At 44.2% G+C, this 23,516-nt stretch overlaps 1 protein-coding gene across 2 annotated transcripts in view; it reads left to right on the top strand.

Annotated features, from left to right (window-relative positions):
• Nucleotides 1-6,162: 6,162 nt before the first annotated feature.
• RETREG1 (reticulophagy regulator 1) overlaps nucleotides 6,163-23,516 on the top strand; it is a 136,897-nt gene continuing 119,543 nt past the window's right edge. Inside the window, exon 1 of one of the 2 annotated variants that reach the window (XM_054017906.1) lies at nucleotides 6,163-6,257. Coding sequence is in view for 1 of the 2 variants with exons in the window: in XM_054017905.1 (XP_053873880.1) it covers nucleotides 6,971-7,248 (278 nt within the window). In the remaining variant the exon portion in view is untranslated. Of the gene's footprint in view, nucleotides 6,258-6,935; nucleotides 7,249-23,516 lie in introns of those variants that run through there. The other variant, XM_054017905.1, reaches the window with a different exon arrangement.

The raw sequence follows: 23,516 nt of genomic DNA on the forward strand, positions 1-23,516 counted from the left end.
AGGGATGAGTGAGCTCTTCGCTGTCTGAGATAAAATATCACTGCGTTGTTGTCTGTGAAAACAAACAGTCTCCGCCCCCACCCCTTGATATGACGCCCTTAGCTCTCGGACGTTGATACGAAGAGTGTCCAGATAAGGGCAGCTTGGTGAGTAAACTGAGACCAGCCAAGTGTAGAGGGGCCTGAGGTGCAGCCTTGCATGTTGTACTACATATCTGCATACAACCTTCCCAAGTGCAATCCAGACCAGTAAGGGGCTGTCTCCCCCCGACCTGCAACCTTAGGTGCCTCACAATGCTTTGCTGCTGTGGCTCCCATCTGGGCCACTCACAAACAGTGTGACAACATATAGGTAACACCCTGAGTCACAGGACCCAGTCCTGTGAGGTATTTAGTGCGCTAATCACCTTTGTAGGATTAGGCCCTTGACAAAATTTTGGGAATGATTGCCTCAGTGTACTATTTGTTGTTTATAACCATGAAGCAGATCAACCGCTATATTATTACTGTTTATATATTGTATTATCATAGAGCTCAGGAGTCCTAGTCATGGACCAGGACCCCATTGTGCTAGGTGCTGAACAAAACACAAATCAAAAGGATAGTCCCTGCCCTAAAGAGCAATCTGACAAAAGAGAAAACAGATGAATACAGACTGACAGGGGAACACAAGAAAACAATGAGGCAATATTGGTCAGCATGACAAGCAGTGATATCAGTGCACCAGTAACCTAACCACTGACAAGTCTTTTAGTTTTGTTTTTGTTGGTATCGGTGTCGGGCCTAGCACCTTACCGCCCCTTTGGGGCAGGGGCGGGGTTGCTGGAGCCTTGCCACTCCAAGTCTGCACGTTTGCCTCTATGCAGGTGGCCAGATGCAGCCTAATGGCCTCTCTCCACGCAATCACCCCCTCTGTCCAGGTAGTGAGTCCTAATGGCCGAAGTCCACGTAATTCACCCCAAACGTCAGAGCTGTGTGGCCCAATGGCCAGAGTCCATATGACCCCCCCTCGCAGGCAGGGTAGTGCGGCCTAGCGGCCGGAGTCCATGTGATTTTCGTGCTGGGCCACTCCCCCTCCAAGGGGGCAGGCGGTTGGGAGGGGTAGGGGGACCCAGGCCCACCCTCTCCTCCGGGTCCTGGGCCCTGTTAGTAGCAAGTTCGGGGATCCGCCCAAAACAAACCAAGCCTCTGTACAGCTCTAATGCTGTTTTCTTCTAAAGTTTCCCTGGGTCACTTCCTACCATAACCTCTGGATCCTCCATTTCAGGGGTCCTCTGGTCTGTTCCCCTTCTGTGACGTACTCGGTCTGGGCGTCAGGGCGCATCCCGGCTTGGCTGGCTCCCGGATCCTGGAGCACAGGCTGTCCCTCCTTGGGAGCTGGCAGTGAGCCTCCTTTCCCTCCGGCAGGAACAAAGACTGAACGTGGGGAAGTGCTGATCCCAGGCTAAAGGGATTTCTAGCCTGGGTATGGAAACTTGGTAGACTACTTGTGTGACGTTACACCCCATATTCTTTATGAATATATGCTTATGATATGGATATGATATAACTGAGATATACTTTATGCAAGATCGCTCATGTAAGCGATCATTGGAAAGAGTATGATTTACTGAATATGATTATCCAATTTGTATGCCTGTATCATTTCTGTATCTGAAGTTAGGAATATTGACCATGTATCTGTATTTCAAATGTGCTACTTTGAGTGTCATCCACAACTAGTTCTTCAGATACAACAATGGAAAAGCCAGACAGGGCTGATGGCCCATTAGCAAAGACAATGGACTGTGAAAGAGTATAGTCTTCTTGTGGACGCTCCAGACAGCATACAAGTAATGACTGCCACAGCCCTGCAGAGACATGGGTCTGGGTCACCTGGTACTGGACCCACCCCTTGGAATACCAGTGTTTTTCCACTGGAAGACAAAGGGTTTCCGCCATACACAAAAGCTATATAAGCCAGGGGAGTGACATCATCAGGGTTCTCCTCGGCCTCCCCACCCAAAGAGACACTGAAAAACATCTGGAAGTAAGAACTGAACTGACGGGAGAAGGGTTGAACCCAAGCTGGGAGAGCGTTCAGTCTGTGAAGGGAAATACCTGAAGTCTCAAGCTGCAGGCCAGTGCAACTGCCTTTCAAGACTTTCTGTAATCTACCTGTGACAATATTTAGAGTGAGAAATTACATTTTGCAACCTTTTTCTTTAGTGAATCAAGCTTAGTTTGCGTGTTTTGTTTTATTTGCTTAGTAATCTGCTTTGTTCTGTTTGCTATCTCTTATACTCACTTAAAATCTACTCTTTCTAGTTAATAAACTTGTTTTTTGTTTATTCTGAAACCCAGTTTGTGCAAATCATAATGGGGGAGGGGGAAGAGGCTGTGCATGCCTTCCTCCACATTGAGGAGGGGGTGGATTTCACAATATACCTTTGGGTCTGCACTCCAAGGGTAGTGGGCACTTGAGTGCTGGGGCAAGTCCCTTAAGCGGAGTCTTCCCAGAAGCTGATCTCAGTGTGTCTGTCTTTCTGCAGCGGGGTGTGGCCCTGCCTGTGTGTGCTAGAGGAGGCTTAAGAGCCTAGCTCAGCAAGACAGGTTAAAGGGGGCTCATGCTGGCAGAACAGGCGGGCTTAGTGGTATCTCAGCACATCAGGTGGCATCTTAAAGTGGGCAACCCGTCACACCTTGTATCATCAGTCAGGGTGATAAATAGATTGGATATGAATTAGCAATCTAATATGTTAGGCTTAGTTTGCAGTTTCGTTTTTTTACGAGGTGATCTGTTTGCTATCACTTGTAATCACTTAAAAACTATCTTTCTGTCATTAATAAACTTGTTTTATGCTTTATCTAAAACAGTGTGCCTTTGAGTGAAGTGTCTGGGGAAAAATCTCAGCTTGGCTAACACAAGCTAATTGTGCATACCTTTCCCACACTGAGGGGAAAGCGAACATATTAATTAGCTTATTTTGTACAGATCCCTGTGCAGTGTAAAACAGTATAATTCTGGGGTTTATACTCCAGCAAGGGTGCAAGGTGGGAGGAGCTGGGAAATTGGCTGTTGTCTCCTGCCTGTCTTCGATTGGCATAGGTAAAGCACTCAGGTAGCTAGTTTGGGTGTGTAACGCCATCTGCTGTCATGTTGAGTGATAACAGGGCCCGGAGAGGCTGAATTAGCAGCAAAGCAGTGTGAACAGGGCCAGCCCAGCTGGGTGATTAGAGGGGCACAGTGGTTCTCACGGCTCCCAGACTGCACCCCAGGGATGACAACCCATCACACATGGTTGATAGTGTCAAAGGTGAATGACAGGTCAAGGAGGACAGGGATGGAGTACTGGTTCTGAGCTCTGGCTTAGAGTAGGCCATTAAAAGCTTTGGTGAGAAGTGGTTTCAGTCGAGTGCAAGGGGTGGAAGCCAGATTGGATGGAACTGGAGAGGAAATCCACAATGTAATCATAGACAATACATTCAAAGATGAAGGCAAAGTGGGAGCCATAATTGGAGAGACAAGTGAGGTCAAGGATTTATTTTTAAAAAGATGATAGAGGTTAAAACATGCTAATATTGTGAAGGGAAAGAACCAGGAAGAGAATTTAAGGACGAGTGCAAGGAAGGGATAAGTGAGTGTAAGGGAGATCAGGAGATGAAATGGCATCACTGAGGCAAGTGGAAGGGTTAGAGAAAGAAAGCAGATGAAAAATGTACGTGTCTGTGACAGGAGAGAAAAAGATTTGAAGGAGAGGAAGAGTAGCAAGCCGAGGTGAGAAGGCAGGTCAAATTGTATTATGTCAATATTCTCTTGGCAGAAACTGGCAAGGTCCTTTCCATACTGTCAGTTTCTGTGGTCTCACCAATGGATGGAGAGTAGTATAGGGTGTACTGTTTAAGCACAGTTTTAACTCTGTATGTCCTCTGTTTTTAACAGGGCCATCCCTAGACATTTTGGTGCCCGATGCTACCCCCCATGCAGGGGGGTGGGGGCTCACCCCAGGCCTCTGCGGGGACGAGAGCACCCAAGGCCTCCGGGGTGGGGGGGAGCGCCCAGGAGCAGGCTTGGGGTCAGGGGGGAAACTGCCCCCCAGCATGAGCTGGCGGAGCAGAGCGTGTTGGGGCCAGGTCGCTCCACTTCCTTCCACCTGGTGATTGCAGGTCGGGCAAGTGGAGTGATCCAGCCCCAGTGGAGTGATCTGGCCCCAGCCCACTCTGCTCCGCTCCCCTGGCTCCCAGCCTTGGGACTTGGGGGGCAGGAAAGAACCGCCCCCCAGCACTCATTGGTGGCACGGCTGGGAGCCGTCAGAGCGGGCTGGGTCACTCCACTTCCCGCCACCTGGTGAGTGCAGGGCACACCCGACCCCTGCTGCAGTCCCCCAGTACGTAGCTCAGGGGAAGGGGTGGAGTGGAGGTGGGGCTGGGGCGGAGCAGGGGTGGGGGCTTTGGGGAAGGGGTGGAATGGGGGCAGGGCTGGGGCGGAGCAGGGGTGGGAAGAGGTGGGGCAGGGGCAGCTTTCCTGGCCAGCTCAGCCGGCTGGGGGATCGGGTTGGCCGCTGAAGCAGCACACAGCTGCGTAAGGCACCTGGTGCCCTACGCAGCTGCGTAGTTTGCGTATGGGTAAGGACGGCCCTGGTTTTTAATATCTGTGGGTTTTTTGCAATGTACATGAAACATAGTATCTTTTATATGTAGGTCAAAAATCTTCAAACCTGAGTACTTTAAGTTAAGCACCTACATCCATGTTTCCAAAGTGGCCGGATTTTTAGAAGTTGAGTACCAACAAATATCAGTTGTACTGTTTTAGTACTGTATCCAAGTGTCACTGTGCCTTAGTGAGTCACAGCTGAGGATGCCAAATTCAGAAAAAATTGCTGAGAAATAAGTCAAACTCACCCCAAACTGGTGGTTTTTCTATCATTAGATTACACCAAGGCAGAAACAAAAGTAAACTTCCATCTTACCACACTGGTTAGCAAAAAATCAAAGATGCAGTCTCCTTAGGCATTACAGCCATTGTCTCAATTTCATCATACATAGCATTCTTCTAATCCCAAGAGATCGACCACATAGCCAGGTCAATATATAACCCAAATCTTACCCAATAATCACACTGATGCCTATCCTTTAGTAACTAAAACTAAAAGTTTAATAATAAAAGGAGAGAGATAATAATGATTAATAGACCATATACATACAAATAATTGCAAAGTCCTTATAATCAGGTTTGTAGCAGTGATGGAATAGACTGCTGGCTTATAAAGTCTCTCTCTCTTTTGGAAGGTTCTCAGCCCATAGTTCAAAATTCTCCTTTTAGTTATAAATCCACAGTCCAGCAAATCAGGGCAGGAAAGGGGCAAAATGGAGATATCTCAGGGGTCTTTTATATCCTCTGCCATGTGCATGGAATTTTACCATCTCAAACAAAGCTCACAGCCTCTGTTTGTGGAAAGTAACTGACCCAAGATGGAGTCCAGGCTCACATGAGCGTATCACATGTCCTTGCATGCTTTGATGACTAGTAGGGGCAGCCATTACCCATATTCTTGCTGAGGCATCCACAGGAAGGCTTACTAGGTGGGATGAGTTTTTTCTATGGCCCATTATTACAGTGAAGTATCCTTAATGGGCCATCAGCACACAGCTATCTATGCAAGCCTCCTTCAAAGAGGATTGCATCCTGCTCTTCAGGATGGAGGCTCCAACAACCTCCACCAATTCTGGACCCTACACTTCTCCACTGGCCTTCACCAGACCACGGTGCAACGCAGTCTGAAGGTCCAACCTCTCCTAATTTCCCCCACACCAAAGTGAATAACAACACAAGCTGAACCCTAGAAGAAGTGACTCCTGTCCCATCTACATGCTGCTCTGCCCCCACCAACATGATGGGTTGGTACCCAATACCAATAGTTTTCTGTGCCTAATGCCAAGACACATTAAGAGGAGCCAGCACAGCCTGGATGGTGCAGAGCAAATGAGCCCAGTCAATGGTGGCATATGAGGCACATATTACACAATATTTCTATCCCTAACAAATGTATAATGTAATAGCTATTGCAAGCTTACCCTTTAAGAAGCAGTAGACCAACCCAGGAGCTGGAGCCATCACTGACTGTTGGCTCCTCCTGCAGCTACGCAGGGCCCGCCCCACGGGGCAGGGCAGGAGCAGCCCCCCCTCAGTCTGAGTTTAACTGCTGCAATCCTCTCCTGAGACCTCCCTGCGGTTAGCACAGCACCACCCTTACGAAGTGGCTGAAGGCCGAGGGTGTGGTAAGTTGCCATGGTAACAAACCAGTTTTGTGAGGCACGCGCTTAGCCCTACCCCGGCACGAGCCTCACCCAGCGCGACCATCTGCCAACTTTCTGGCCTTGCAGTTCCCTAGGGGTGCCCAGAGCTGTGACACTTCCATCCAACCGCAGTCTGCCCTTACATCCGGCTCGGTGTGTCACTTCAATAACAGCGCATCTGCACAGCGCTCTCGGTAGCTTTGGGGCCCTCGGGCTCGGCTGTGCCTAGCGCCCGGGCTCAGGGGTCGCCCCGAGGGGAGCCCCCTTCCTCCCCGCTCCCCGGGCCCAAGCCACGGAACCCAACCGGGCAGCTTCCCCGCGGCCTCCCGCTCCCACCCCGATCCAGGCGGCAGCGGGCTCCAGGAAGCAGATTTATGACACAATCGCTCCCCTGGTGACGGCGGCACCGTTACCCTGCTCCGGGCGGAGCCGGAGAGACACACACGGGGACTGGGCAACGGCGACGAAACGCTTCAGCTGCGCGCGCGCCCCCCCCCCCCGCACCTGCCTCGCGCAAGCCCCCCGGCTCCTCCCCCCTGCGGTGACAACGGCTACCGGCCCCGCGGTGACGTCAGCCGGTGCCTGGCAGAGGGAGCCGCTGTGCGCGCGGAGCCCACCCCCGCCTCCCCCCGGGGCGCCGCGCCCTCGCCCCGCCCCTCCCCTCCCAGCTCGCACCCAGCAACCGCCACCGAGACATGGCGAGTGCGGGGTCGCCGCGGCAGCAGCAGGGCGCAGAGGCGGGCGGCGGCGGGGAGGTCCCCGGGGCTCGGAGCGCGGCGGCTGGGAGGCTCCAGCAGCAGCCGCCGGTGCCAGCGGCCGGAGATGAAGAGCCGGAGCAGGTGTCAGGCGGGGCCGCGTCCGCACTGCTCGGGGAGACCGGGCTGGCGCTGGGCGGCTGCATCGCGGCTGCTCTGAGCTGGGAGAGGCCGCTCCGCAGCCTGGGCGGGTTCGTCTGCGCCAACCTGCTGTTCTGGTGAGAGAACCTGGGGGCGATGCCCCGCCCGGCCCCGGGAGAGACCTGACCCCCCCCCCGCTCGGAAAGAGCTGCTCCCCCTCTGCAAACCTAGACCGCACCGCGCTCCCCTGCAGACCTTCCCCGGGAGCAGAGCCTGTGCCCGGTGCACCCAGTTTTCCGTTCTCTATGGGAGAGACCCCCATGCACCTCCTCCCCTTATTCTCCCCCCACCCCATGAGGACAGTCTGCCCTCTTTCCATTCCTCTCCCCAATACACCTTATTCCCTCCCCCTTCCCACGCGGGAGACCCACCCCACTCTGCCCCTCCTGCCCTTGGGAGAGACCCCAGCCTTTCCTTAATATCGCCATGATATCCAAGAGAGATTCCTCAGCACTTTATTCCCTTCCTTTCCCACCTTTCTGTCCAACATCCAGAGCTGAACAGAGTACAATGTTTCCTCCCTGCTTTTGTTTTCATCATTTTTTCCTTTCCCTTCCCTTCCCAACAAATCCATGTTATGGGGATTAGACTCACCCAGGCACCAAATCTCATCTTCTGGGTTTGAGATAAAGGGGGCACATGAATTCCAACACATTTTGGGGAGGGGAGTGAAGCTCATGAAATTAGACCCCAATCGGGAAATGAGCTCTGCACTGATAAAGTGGTCCACTGATGTGGAGTTGATAGCAAGGGGAATGAGGCCATAGGCATAAAGTTAAGCATATGTGTGTGTTGCAGAATCAGTAGCCTTACTTAAAAGCCTATTGCAGAATAAGGGCTTTCGGTATTTTGTGTCTTGTGCAGAAGCAAGCATATTGTCTGTGCTTGACTCAGTCTTTTCTAGTTGGTTTAGGTCAACTTTGTGTATAAACAAAGATTTATAATTGAAATAGGCATGTTTGCATTGTGTTGCAAAACCACCCCACATGCTCCACCCCCAAATCTTCATAATTTAACTAATTTATTCCCATAGGAATATTCTACACTTTTCTACTCGTGTTTCAAATCTTCTTTGATCCGTGGTTGCACCAGTGCATAAAAAATCCCCACATCTATCACCATATCTTACATGTATTCTGTGTTCATACATCCAGCATCGTATATATACATATATTTCAAGGCTGAATCTTTTAATACAAGTGAGAATAGGGCACCAAATTATGTTTTCTCCCATAGGATCATCCTCTTTCCTCCTCAGTAAGGCATGTAAGAGACAAAGCAAAAAAACAGGTGGATTATTGACAACTGCATTCAGTGCTGTATGACCTTGGAAATGTTCATTTTTTAAATAGTATGCAGACCAAATCATAAGGAAAGAACTTGAGTATTTTCTTAAGCATCACACTACACAGGAAAATATTCTGTTGAATACAAAAATATAGGCCTGTGCTTGTTAATTAACGGGAATGTGGTGTCATTTGCTAATTTGAAAGGAGAGAAATGTTCTAGTGCCAAGGCTAGACTAAAGGGTTCTTTCCTGGCTTACGAGATAGGTGATACATAACTCATTTGAAGCCCCAACACTCCCAATTCAGAACATACATTACTATACTTGCTATAGCAGGTAAGTCTCTTGCATTAAGAAAATAATTATAAAGTTGTGCCATCATTTTCTAGATCTGTCAGATCCAGTTTCTGCAACAATGGTTGCTTACAATCCGGAAGGGCCATAATGCCTTGTTGACCTGTTTTTAACCAAGCTGTATAATAAAATGATGAAGGGTAGTATTGGTAATAGCATTAAAGCTGGTTAGGTTATAAGATAATTATATTAAATTCTGCATTTCAGGTAGAGATGGTTGCATTTGTTTAGAGCATCACAGGGCTTCCCATTTGTCATTGAGTTTGAGCATAACTGAGCATAAGGAATAGTCAGTTAGGATAAGGACATTTGATCTGACCAGATCTGGGTTGAACCTGTAGATTTGTAGATGGGTGCAACCATTGTTACCTCTGCTCCTTTAATTAAAAAATGTTTGTTTTTTCTGTTGTACTCATGTATACTGTTGGTTTTGATGGTCTTATTGGCAGCTTGCATTCTACTGTATGGCTACTGATATTTAAGTGAAATGGTTCTGTCAGAATTTCTAGTTCATGCTACATTCCTAGTGCCAGAGAGAGCCAGGATGAAGAAAACCTGGCTTTCACTGCAGATCAGTGCTTCTTGGGGCTTCATCCATTTTATTGTGCAGGGGGAATTGAGGGGTGGGGGTAAACTAGGAAAGATTCAGGGGTGTGAATGATAGTTCTACTGGCTATGTAATCCATGGTTAAAGTAGATTGGAACAGGAGGGGGATCTCTCACTGCATCAGCCAAAGGGGTGAGTGGGAAATCTGTTGCCACAACAGCCCAGATGGGGGTGGAGAGGAAGCTGTGGGGAAGCAGTCAGGGAGAATAGTTGGAGTGCTCTGTTTAATTCTAGCAGACAATGCTGTGCTTCCCCCACCCGCCCCTCACCTCTGTATGTCATCACACATTTTATATCTGGGTGGAAGGAGTGTGCAAGCAGAGATTGGAAGCAATTGCAGCTCAACTACCATTCTGTTGCCTAGCGTTATAATCCCCACTCCCATTCTTGACCGTATTTTCACAGGGGGTTATTATGTTCACTCTGACTTTGTACAGGGGAGAAGATTTTAGTACGTACTGTTTAGATTGTGGCCTTCTTTTTGTAAACTCTTTGTAGTTTGACCCATTCTTATCTCTATTTTTTATAACCCCATTTTTTGGCGGTGCGGGCTAAGGGACATGCTGGCTGCCGCTTCCAGCAGCTCCCATTGGCCTGGAGCAGCAAACCACGGCCAGTGGGAGCCGCGATCGGCCAGACCTGCGGATGCGGCAGATAAACAAACCAGCCCGGCCCGCCAGGGGCTTTCCTTAAACAAGCGGCGTCCCAAGTTTGGGAAACACTGCTGTAGATGAATAAAAATGATGTAAATATCTTTTAATGGGTTTAAATGAGTATTGGACGGTGAGACACTTTATTCTTTTACTTCTCTGAATTTTCTTAAACCAATTAGTTTATATAATACCACTATAGTATATTATCCATTCATTGTGTTTTGTTTCCAATTTTTTTATCCATGCATATACAGTAGCGTAATTTACAAGTGTAAATGGACTTACATTGTTACATTCAAAAGTTGCTGCTGTTTAGAAACACTGCTCACACAGGCTAAAATTGTTTGTGGCACAGTTAATTTTGCCTCTGCAAATATGCATACTTTTGTTATACATTTTACGGGGGAAGGAATGATTCTGTATATATGTGTGGATATATTGTATTTATTTGTGTGTGTGTGTAAAATGCATCATATTGCTGCAATTATGGCTTACGTTACCTAGAGACATGACAGATAAGGATTTATATGGCTTACAGTCCGCTGTGGGATAAAGTGATCTGCCTCAATGTGACTTTGTGTACTACTCAGAGTGAGCAAGAGTCCATGAAAGTTGTTGACAGTAACACTACATTAAACATTAATTGACATGAGGAAGTATATCTGCATTTACACAGCTTCTATATTGGACAGGGTGGAGGGTGGGTGAGCTGGCTAGACTTCTCAAGAAAAAACAAGTGTAATCTTCTTCTTTGTTTTTTTGTGCTTTGATTTTTTTTTTTTAGTCATTATGTGAAGCCTCTTTGCTCATCCCCTGAAAGAGTACAGTGACAGAAATATCGGAAGAGGAAGCAGCAATTCATCATCCATCCAAAGTGTCTGTATGCATGGAGACTATGCTAAGAAAGTTTTTCCACCCGATACCATGAAATCAACTGGGGGAATTCCTGGGGGAATTCTGCACCACTTCGCATGTGCAGAATTCATGTCCCCCATAGAAAAAACAGCTGGAGAGGTGCTACAGTTATACCTTTCGCTCACCAGGGGCTGCTATGGCGCCAGGACAGAGGGCAGCCGGCTCACAGGCTGGCTCAGCCGGCTGAAGAGCAGGAGGTGGCAGTGTCTGTGTTCCTCACAGCACTTTGCCTGCAGGGCCAGGTGAGGAGGCACAGGATATGGAGGGACAGACAGAACGGGGCACACAGAGCTGCTGGGGGTTCACATAGACTGGGGTTCAAAAGTGCTCTGGGGGACAGACTGGAGCGGGGGCACAGGAGCTTGTGGGGTGACAGCATTGAGCCAGGAGCTGAGTGGGGGTGCAGGGACACATGGGGAGGAGAGTGGCTGAGTGGGAGTGCAGGACAACCTGGGGATGGGAGGGAGGGGTTAAGGGCCACATGGAGAGGAGGGTCCAGGCTCCTTCCCAGCAATTGCTTCTCTCTCCCTCAGCTCCTCCATTACCCCACTCATCCAAACGTCTGCATTGCTTATGAGGGGTGTGGGAATACGTTTCTGTATTGCAGTTTAAATGAATTATTACTCAAAGTTCTGTATTAATATGCCTAGTAAGGAATCTATTTGTCAAAAAACATTTCCTGAACCTTTTTTGTTGTCTGTATTGTTACAGACATACTTGCTGACAGGTATTTTGAAATAAATTACCAAAATAATTAAGACTGACACGATTGTGTTATTTTGACAAATAAAATATGCAGAATTTTATAAAAATTTTAATTTTTTTGGTGCAGGGAGTACAAATTGTAAGAAACACATATAAAATGCTGAAAGAAATAGCATATATGTCAGGGGAGGGAAAACTACGGCCCGCGGGCAGGATCAGGCCCATCAGAGCTTTCAACCCGGCTCACGGGATTGCCAGCCCCGTGGCGCAGCAGGGCTAAGGCAGGCTCCCTGCCTGCCATGGCCCCGCGCCACTTTCGGAAGCAGGGATGGGGGGAAGTAGGGGAGGCAGAGGGCTCTGTGCACTGTCCTCGCCTGCAGGCACTGCCCCCTACAGCTCCCATTGGCCGGGAATGGGGAGCCGCGGCCAATGGGAGCTTCATGGGTGGTACCTGCAGGCGAGAGCAGCAGGCGGCAGAGCCACCTTCCCCACCCCACCCCCAGGAGCCACTGCCAGACATGCTGGCCACTTCCTGGAGCAGCGCGGGGCCAGGGCAGGCAGGGAGGCTGCCTTAGCCCCGCTGCATGCCGCTGCCACCCTGGAACCGCTCGAGGTAAGTGGCGCTGGGTCGGAGCCTGCACCCTGAACCCCTTGTGTATCCCACACCCTAACCCCCTGCTTGAGCCCCCTCCTGCACCCCAAACCCTTGCCCTGAGACCCCTCCTGCACCCCAGCCCCTTGTCCTGAGCCCCTTCCTGCACACAACCCCCCTCACACACTCCGCACTCCAACCCCCTCTCCCAGCCCTACGTTCATGGCCCTGCATACAATTTCCCCACCCAGATGTGGCCTTCAAGCCAAAAAGTTTGCCCACCCCTGATATATGTTGATAAAGTATTTTATATGCATTAAGACTTGTGATTAAAGGAAAGTGGATTCTTTTCCTTATTTGAAATCTTCTAATAATAGTTGGCATTTATAGTGCTGACTGTGCAAATATCTCAAAGCAATTTACTAATGATGTTTAGGTCTGAACACTCCTGTGAGGTAGGCAGATATTGCTGGGCTAGATTTTCAAATGTGCGCACACACACTGTAAACAACCTCGCTGGTACATGCCTATAGGCAAGTCACATACACATAAGGATTTACATGCCTGTATTGGAATGTGCGCACACACTATATGCAGATCTGCTCTTTATTTTAATGTTATGAGGAAGAAACTGAGCTATTTGACCTGGTTGCTAAAGCCCAATTTTTTAAAGAGAGATATGTGCCCTTGCATATGCCCTCATGTAGCATGCTATCTCTTCCTTCTACAAAAGTGCACATACATATTTGAGGAGGGGAATTGCATGTTTCAGTCTGGTATGTACAGAGTCGTTCGTAGCCACCCTAGAAAATTTGGTCTTCTGTGACTTCCCCATTGTCACCCAGGAAGTTTTTATCAGAGCAGGGAACAGAACCTAGTATCCCAAGTCTCAGGCTATCCTCTAACCACAAAACAACCCTTTCTTTTTGGCCTTGCGTACATGAGGAGATGTTGTGCTTAAACATGATTTGTATCACTTTAGTTAGCTGATGTGATGCTGACCACAACTTTGCAGTTGGTGTAGACAAGAATAAGTCATGTTCAGCATCATGTCAGCTAACTCGACTTTTTAAAAACTGAGCTAAGATTTCCTGGTATAGAGGAGGCTCATCAGAATAAAATCCTCCCTGGCACACATTTTTGTACCAAGGAACCTCCATAGTACTCCTGTATGCAGGAGAGGTAGGTACGTTTGGCTGCTAATGGGATCCTCTTCACTCCTTGCACGCAAGTCTGTATGCTGGCTCTGAATATGCTGTTATGCTTAGGCAGGCCAGAGAGGGGACACTGGATCCACACTTAAGCATAGCTCCCCCAAAGGGTTTAGTGAAGGATAGCATCCTTTATTCCAGTCTGTAGTTAAAAGTAACGGCCGTGGAGGAGCTGCACAATAATCCTGCTGCCTAATCTGGGTTGGGATGGTTGTTTCTCCTCTCCCCTCCACTCCTTCCCTGTTCAGTTCCTTGCATAAAGATGATGATAGTTTTTGGTGTGATGATAGGGTGTGAATTTCCTCCAAATGATCATCTACATCATTCCCCAGTGCTGATATGTTATCAGATGTTTTTGAATTTCTTGTAACAAATAAATTATATATATATATATATATATGTTCTTTGCAGTGTTTAGTTTAGTTTTAAGCCTAAAAAGAGCAAAGGTCCCAATTTTCAGATCAGTTATTGAAATTGCAAGTGAATGTAGATAGCTTATTCCTTAACATGTTAATTCAACAAGGACAGCAGTTGTTCAGGTCTGCTTTAGTTTATTTCCTTTCTTACAAATTTGTATTATATGTTTCAAGAACAGTACAACAAATGTATAAAGAGCAAATTGGACAGTCATACCAAAAGAGATTGCACTCTACATGCAAATGTAAATTGGGGGACCTCATATGCCCCTTATTTATTTATGAACAGACATTGTTGTGATAAATCTGGGGTCTGCAGACCAATAATATTCTACAGCTGGTGAAATCAGGAGCTGGTGCTGCAACTCCCCAGGAAGTTTCCCCGTATACATTTTTTGGGGGTAGGGTGGGGGAGTTCTAGAATGGGGACATGGGCTGTGGTCAAGAATAAATTATTTTGATTCAGTTGAAGGTTTATTGGAATCAAGGAAACTTGTGATTTGACTTGGTTGAGATTAACCTTTTGGTTCAAAGTGAGGTTTTATAAGAAGAATTGGTAATCTGTGTATCTGTAGTCCCCATAGTTTGCCAGCCAAGTGACGAGGTCTTCAGACCTCGTCAACAGTGGAACCCCACATTTCCAGTACACACTTTTGTAAATTTTGGAGTATGAGAAGATAAATTTCTCATATGTAAATAAGATTAAAACAAAGTTTTTATGTTTAATGTTTATTCCTATGTATTTTATGTTGTATTGTATTTAAAAACTGGAATATATAAAAATCTACTTATTCTCTTTTGTATTATCCATCTAGAGCATTGTTTGTAAATCAAGGAAATAAAAGGGCACAAGTAACCTAACTTGTTCATCCATATGTTATGGATAAACCGATGCTTGTGAGAAATGTCTAACAATAAGTCCTGAGTGTGTTTGCTTACAGAGTGCCATCTGTATACAAGGAAGCATTTTGGGGCATTATCACTTATACACCTGATCACATCCCATATAGAATAGTTTAGGGCTGCAGAGATCAGTTTTTTCACACATGGGTATTTGATTACCACACTCTTGACATGTCTTTATCACCAGTGAAACTGCTGAACCTGCTTCCTCTGCAGTATGAAAAATAATGTCCAGATTTCTTCACTTGACCTGCATTTGTGGCATAGAATTGATGGAATTAAGATTTCTGTCTTTTGAACAGATGCTGCATGTTGGAGTTCCAAAACAATTCTTTGTCTTTAGTAACAGAATACAACTGTTATAATATAATTTTGCCACTTTTAGAGTGGAATGTGTGCTATTTTGCTTTCTACTCTCCCTCTCCTTTCTGTACTTACTGATCCAGTCTTCAGTCCTTTGCTGCTGTCCTATGAACAGTTCATTGTTGGCTGGTGTTTGAGACATGAGTTACCTAGTCATCATACAGTTGATCCAACATTTCTGTGTTGCATTTATATTAGATAATCTTATTTTAAAAAATGCATTTTCTTAAGGCTTTTTTAGGATGGCATAATTATTTATAGACAACTGCAAGGATAATTACCTGTCACTTGTGCAAACTGGGTCAGAACTGAAGATGATAGTTCTCTGCATGATATAGGGACTTGGATTTTTTTCAAAATTACTGAACAAAATGTTAGCAGTGCTTTGTGCAACAAATGACTAATTAAATATGTAAATTACTATTTGTGTACAGTAGCTAAATGTGCAGATGCAGTCATGGTCACTGAAGGTTCATCTTATATGTGTAACATTGTCAATCAGGTTTTATATAGTTTGGACGTGGCAGTGGCATAGTGATCTTTGTTGATGTATTTGGTTTCTCTCATGACATTTATTAAATGAAGAGGTCATTTTTAGTAAGTGTGAATGTTTTTTGTGAATAGTGCTTGTTTGTTCATTGTAAGATATTATTTTAACAGCATGCAAGTATGTCTTTTTTTCACCTAAAACATCTTATGTATATTCTCCCTGCCAGTAAGAATTCATCTTTGCTGCAGTTCATACAATGTGCAGTCTGAAAGGTGTGGGTTAACATTAAAATACCACAAGCGTTTAGCACCCATGCTTAAAAGCTGCAGATCTTCATAAAGACAATCACTCTAAAATTGGTTCTTTTATTTTTTGAATATGCTTGTTTTTATTTCACTTAATCACCTGTTGCATAAACTTGCACACCCTGTGGCTTCCTTTTTAAATTCTTGCACCCCGTGACTTCCTTTTTAAATTCTTTAAATAGTTCTTTGACTTCTAGATTATCCTCAGCTTCAACCAAAATGTCACTCAGAATACAATAGGAAAAATGTTTCATGTATCAAAAAGTAAATAGTCAAATACCTATGGAATATGCATCACTTAATTTAAGAGAACTAATTATAAAAATTGCAATATTGCCATTATTAATTCTTAAATCCAAATTAAACTCTGTATGGTATTATGTTAATGAAATACAAAGTATGCTATTTTAAAACTTTTAATAGCTGTTAAAGCTCCTAGATTCATAGGCATGAAGACCAAAGTTCTCTATTCACAGAACTGGTACAGCATAGCCAATGACAGTGCAAGCTTTCACATGTTGCCCTGGGAATGTGCTTCTGCAATGTCCTTCAGAGATCGCATCCAATACCTTGTCTATGAAATGGCCTCTTGCTTACAATGGGTGTCAGAAATGAGTGTAGCCGCATTGGTGTTAAATGTTGTTTAGCTAAGCGTAGACAAGGACAAGTTATGTCCAGTGCTGCTGAAACAGTGTTGACCATGCTTTGTCTTTGGCCATGCTTGGCCACATTACACTGGGGAATTTTACCAGCAATAGCACCGGTGCACAACTTTTTTCAATTCCCAAAGGTAGGCAAAGCCTTGCACTTGAACTATGTTTAACACTAGTTCAGCTACACACATTGCTTTTGTCTGTTGTCAACAATGGAGCATTTTCAAAGTGCAGACAAGGTTTAGAGGTGAGTCCCCATTCCATTTCAGCACTGGACCTTTCTGATGATACGGCCAATCTCTAACCAATTTATACTGTGGCCCATATAATTGAGAGATTATTTCATGGATGGTCTTCCCTCATATTCTTGATAGTACATTATATTTTTTCCTGTTTGTGTTCATGCATCATGCCTGTGCCCAAAACAGCAACTGCATATATAAAAAAAATAATTTTAGGAAAGTAATGTATATTTAGCTTCTCTGAATAATATTTAACTGTGGGAAACAAGGAGAAGCTAACACCGTTTCAGCATCTAGCATTCTGGGGTGTACCACAAGAAATGCTCAGCAGACCACACTTCAGAAAATTTGGACTGTAATTTTAAGATGTAGACACTTGTATACTAGAGGCTGGACTGAAACCACCAACTCACTTCATACAGGTCACTGACAAGCCATTAGATAAGAGTTTCAGTTACTGCTAATCTAGTGGTTTTCTTTGAATTGATTATAAAAGACCAATTATCTGCTTTTATTAGGCAGGATAGCCTCTTTTTAAACATAAATTCCATCTTTCTTTAAAATGTCTATTCTGATCATTTAAGTGGATCTACACGTGACCCTATATTTCTCCTTTTTGTCCCATTTCTTAATTGCTTTCATATGTTTGCATTTGTGTCCAGTGTCTTAAGGTCTAATCTAGGAGGTGGGCAGGCAGTCCCATTAAAGTCTTTCCAAGATAAGTGTCCATATACTCGTCATTGGAATAATCTGATTCTTTCACAAATGTTGTGATGTAGAAACACATCATAATTCTTGAATATATCCTATAAAAATATACCACCGCATGCTACAGTAATTGTGTAAAAAAACAAACAAAACAAAAAAAAAACACCTACAATTTACAGTGATGATACTCATGTTTTGAACAATTACTGTAATATTTTATGAGGGACATAGGTAATACACATTAAATAGGTAACTGCTATACCTCAAAATAATCTATTGTATCCTACAAGAGACAGCATATTCAGTTGACAGAAGCATGGAAGAGGAGAGTGATGCAAGGGGTTGCCTTTGTGACATTACTCACCAGCACCACACATGTCAGCAACTCTGTGGAAGGGTTCACAAGGTCATGCTGACCCCGTCAATGTTAATTCACCTGCTTTTCCACACCACGGGGGTTGGAGAGGAATAATGGGTGGTCAGGTGTTTCAGGCACTCTGGCTTTATGAGCTATGCCATCAGGGAGTATGGCAAGCTTGGAGCAAGTGTAGAATAACAGGTCCTTTCCACCCAGATGGTCCTAACCAATCTGTGTATCCACTGAGATCTGGCTTTAACGGGAGGAAGCCTTGCTTTTGTTGTGGGGGGACCACAGCAGCACCCCACCCCCAAAAGAAGAATTTATAGGAAACTTGGAATTTCTGGTCTCTGTGGAAGAGCGGCCAGTGTAGGGAGCAAGAGAGCGCTAGATTAAAAGTAAACTTTTTAGGTAACTAAAATATCAGAATTACAAAAATGTTCAAATGACACTAACAGTAGCTGGCTTCAGTGGGAAATTGAGTGTCCTTGACACCTCAAAGGATTTGGCCCTTACTTAGAAATGGGGCTAAAAGGGCAATACAGAATAATAAAAATGTTGTGTGTTAAAATAGAAAGGCAAGAACTTGTAAAAAAGCTTAAATGCAGGATAAAAAGTTTAATTGTGCTTTTCAAGCTTGGTGGGTGGGGGTAGAGAGAAATAAAGGTGACTGAGGCACTGCAGAGCAGATGGGATAGTTTTGGGTGGAGTTCTAGAATGATGCCCTTTTTCCTTTTGAATTAATTTCTCCAAGTCTACAAATGAATAAAAATAAAATACAATGTTTTCAGAGGGGTCGGAGGAAATTAGCTTTAATACAGACCAGAAAAAAAAAGAATTTTTGATTTTTAACACGTGGAAGTTGTCAAGTTTGAGTCTTATTTCTGCAACGTGCTATACTCGTTTAAAAGCAATAAGTATATAATCTGACCAGGCACAAGAAGCTATTATGGTTTAAGATGCTAAATTTAGAATGTAACAAAGGGATTTGGCAAAGTTTTTTTTTAATTAAATAATGCACATAATTTAATTTACTTTTTTTGTTTTTGAAAAACCAACTAGCCTTCCCCCTCCCCTCCACCAAACTGAAAAGCAGTTCAAATTTTACAAATCCCGACATTTGTTTTTAACCCCCCTGGATAGTTACAGTGATTGCTGTTTTCAAAACAATCTACAAGACTGACATATTTTGATTAAAATTAATAGAAAATGTTTAAAGTACTTAACATACTATTTGCAATTTTCAAAGTAGACTTTGTATGTACAACTTAAAAAGAAGCCATTACAGTTGGGCTCAGTAAGGTATGTAGTTTTTCTACTAATCGTGTGTGTGTGTTACCTAGTAAATAGCATTTTGTCCTTTTGGTGCTGCTGCATTTTGTCATGTGTGAGTAGTGTTTCTGGACATTTGGAATATGAGGGTGTTTTTGTATTGATAATCCCTATGAGATTTTAAAAAACCCCAAACGATTATTCAACTAGGATATAACTAGTTTTTCAAACCTTGCAATATTGAACTAAACTTTTGATAAATGTACATGCCAAATGCACATCTAAACACTACAGAGTGAGTCCACCAATCAGTGAAAAATAATGGCTGTAAGAATATAGAGTGGCGTGACATTGTGTATAGGCAAGAATTTGCTGACAGAATGCATCATAGTTAATCCTTGTCTGCATTTAGGACAATTACTTGTTACTGATAATAGATGACAGCAATGGCTGCAACTGAACTGGTGCTGAACACAGCTTAACTGCAAATACCAAACAAAGTATACCGTGTTCTGCATCTTTTCTGAAACAGTGGTTACATTTTGCAAGGATCAAGTGTCTACCTCTTCCTCTCTCAAGTGGAGTTTTGATGCTGTTTTAGAAAGCTTAAAAATCAATTGTACATGGAGAATTTAAATTTTCCTTTAAACTTTTGAGAGATGCCTATTGGCACAACGTTATTTCATAGCAAACTATTGGGTGCTATAAAATAGTGGCTCTCAACCTTTCCGAACTACTGTACCCCTTTCAGGAGTCTGATTTGTTTTGCATACCCCAAGTTTCACCTCACTTAAAAATTACTTGCTTACAAAATCAGGCATAAAATACAAAAGGGTCACAGTACAGTATTACTGAATCATTGCTTACTTTCTCATTTTTACCATATAATTATAAAATAAAGCAATTGGAATGTAAATATTGTCCTTACATTTCAGTGTATTTTGTATATATAGCAATATAAACAAGTCATTGTCTGTATGAAATTTTAGTTTGTACTGACTTTGCCAGTGATTTTTATATAGTCTGTTGTAAAACTAGACAACTATCTAGTTGAGTTGATGTACCTCCTGGATAGGGTGACCCAACAGCAAGTGTGAAAAATTGGGAAGGGGGTGAGGGGTAATAGGCACCTACATAAGACAAAGCTCCAAATATCGGGACTGTCCCTATAAAATCCGGACATCTGGTCTCCCTACTCCTGGAAGACCTCTATATATCCCCTGCCCCCAGAGATACATGTATCCCTGGTTAAGAACCACAGATATAAAATATTATTATTCCAAGAATCTGAGAAGATATAGAAAAGCATGGTCTCAACCCTGCATACAGTAGAACTCAGAGTTACGAACTGACTGCTCAACCACACACCTCAGTTGGAACCAAAAATATGCAATCAGGCAGCAGCAGAGTACAAAACAAACCAACCAGTACTTTGTTAAATGTAAACTACTTTAAAAGAAAGAAAAAAAAAAAGTTTGACAAGGTAAGGAAACTGTTTCAGTGCTTGTTTCATTTAAATTAAGGTGGTTAAAAGCAGCATTTTTCTTCTTCAGAGTAAAGTTTCAAAGCTGTATTAAGTCAATATTCAGTTATAAACTTTTGAAAGAATAACCATAACATTTTGTTCAGAGTTATGAACATTTCAGAGTTACGAACAGCCTTCATTCCCGAGGTGTTGTAACTCTGAGTTCTACCATAGTTTAAATTGTGCCTTTTCTATGGACCATGGGGCCTAGAAATCATGTTAAAAAAAGATTATTCTCTTTAGTTTTATTTTTTTTTAAACCAACTTCTGACTCTTTCTCCTATTCTTTTACAGAGATTTTTCTCAAGAATAATTGTTATGGGAAGATTTTGCTTTACTATTGCAGTTAGGGTTAACTCATTCAAAAGGGAAGCATTTTTATTCCCATTATTTCTTTATGCCCAAAAGAAAAGGGGAGTAGGGAGGCTAAAAGGCTTAAAATTAATCCAGGGCTGTATGGTGCCATAATTTCCCTGTTTTTCATTCATAGATTCAAAGGCCAAATGGGACTATTGTGATCATCTAGTCAGACCTCCTATATATACAGGCCATAGAATATCCCCAGAATAATTCTTTGAGCAGATTCAGTCTTGATGTAAAGATTTTCAGTGGTGGAGAATCCACGACAACCATTGGTAAATTGTTCCAGTGGTTAATTACCCTCACTGTTGAAAATTTACACCTTTGTTTCCAGTCTGAATTTGTCTAGCATCAGCTTCTAACCAATGGTTCATTTTATACCTTTCAATGTTAGATCAAACACCCATTATTAAATATTTCTTCCCCATGAAGGTACTTGTAGACTGTAATCAAGTCACCCTTAAATCATTTTTTTGACTCTTCTCTGAACCCTCTCCAATTTACCAACATCTTTCTTGAATTGTGGACACTAGAATTGGATGCAGTATTCCAGCAGTGGCTGCATAAGTGATAAATATATAAGTAAAATAACTTCTCTACTCCTACTTCAGTTTTCCCTGTTAATGCATCCGAGGGTTGCATTAGTCATTTAGGCCACAACATTGCACTTGGGGCCTATGTTCAGCTGATTATTCACCACAACCCCCAAACCTTTTTCAGAGTCACTGCTTTCCAGGATAGTCCCCCATCCTGTAAGTTTGGTGTACATTTTTTGTTTTCTTTGACCTATTATCACGACCGGGACGGCGGCGATCTGACCCATTAGTCAGAAAGTCCAGCTTGCGAGCAGGTCTATTTGTGCACAGATGCTGGGTGGAGAGCCATACTCATGCCTGGTCCTGGTGAATCTCTGCTATATTAGGTCTCAGGTGGCTGGGTTGGGAGATGTTGCGGGTAATTGTGGGTGGAATCGGGATGGTATCCTTTGTTGATGTGTTTTTTAAAGGCTTGGTCTGCATTGTTGTAGCCAAATTCTGCATAGGGAAGAAGTGAACACCTATCGTCCTGCTGCTGTTTGCAGCATCACAGATACTATTCAAAAATTGGTTGGCCGTTGGACTGGGGATGGTAAGCAGAGGAAAGATGTGTGGATTCCCAACAGGCGTTGTGCCAGAACCAGGCTATGAACTGAGACCCCCGATTGGAGGTGATGCATTCTGGAAGGCCGTAAAGACAGACTACATGGTTAATCCAGAGCTAGGCTGGCCCTTGAGGAGAGGAAAGGGATGAAGTGGGCCATTTTAGTAAATTGGTCATGTCTGTCAAAATTGTTTTAAAATTGTTGGATTCTGGTAATTCTGTAATAAAGTCTAGGGTGATGGCTGCCCAATGTCAAGATGGGGTCTCCAAGACTCGAGGAGACTGCAGGGCTAGTGGTGTGGTGTCTTGGTTCAGGCACAAATATCGCAGGAGGCAATGAATCACTGCATCATCAGGCGCATCCAGGGTCACCAAAAGGAGCAGGATATTAGTCTTTGGGTAATGAAGCACCCCAAATGTCTTGCTAGGGGAATATTGTAGCATAGTTATGGGACTGCAACCCATGAACATAAATACAGTTTCTTACACATGTGACATTTCCTGGGAGTCATGCTGCTGCTGTGGATAAAAGCATGTTAATGAAGCAGAATTCCTGAGGCAGAGCATATCAATCTGAGTGTAGTGTGGTGACAAGCTGCACTGAGAAAGTTACGGGATTTGAGAATGAGGGTTGGTTCCTGGATGGGGCCTCGTGGGTTGGTACCATATCTTTAGGACAGGGCGTTCGCCTTGCCATTTTTAGGTCTCGGGTGGTAAGTGATAGTAAAATTGAATGTTGAGGAAAAATTGGGCCCACTGAAGCTGCTGTTGGTTTAAGGCTTTCACCTTGTCTAGATTTCCCAGGTTTTTATAGTCAGTGAATACGTGAATGGCTGACAAGCTCCTTCCAGGGAGTGCTGCCATTCTGCAAAGTAGGTTTTTATCTTCAGGAGTTCCTTATCAAATATTTTGTAGCTTAGTTCTTTGGGGGTGAACTTCCACGTCACTGGGAGAGGACATCCTCAATCGCTGTACTGGAGATGTCAGCTTCTACAACAAAGGCAAATGTAATATTGGCATGAGCCAATATGGGTGCTTTAGTAAAGGCAAGTTTTAGCTGATTGAATGCATGCTGGGCCTTGGGAGACCAATGGAATTGGACGTTTTTCTGGAGGAGAGTAGTAAGGGGCTCAGTTTTGTTTTGAAAAGTTCAGGATAAATCATTGATTAAAAATTGGCGAATCCCAAGAAGCATTTCAAGACGCGTACTGTGTGGGGAGTTGGCCGATCTTGTATAGCTTGGACCTTGCGTGGGTCTCTCTGGATCCCTTCTGGGGATAAGATG

Source organism: Malaclemys terrapin, chromosome 2, assembly GCF_027887155.1.
Source record: "Malaclemys terrapin pileata isolate rMalTer1 chromosome 2, rMalTer1.hap1, whole genome shotgun sequence".
In the NCBI taxonomy this organism is placed as follows: Eukaryota; Metazoa; Chordata; order Testudines; family Emydidae; genus Malaclemys; species Malaclemys terrapin.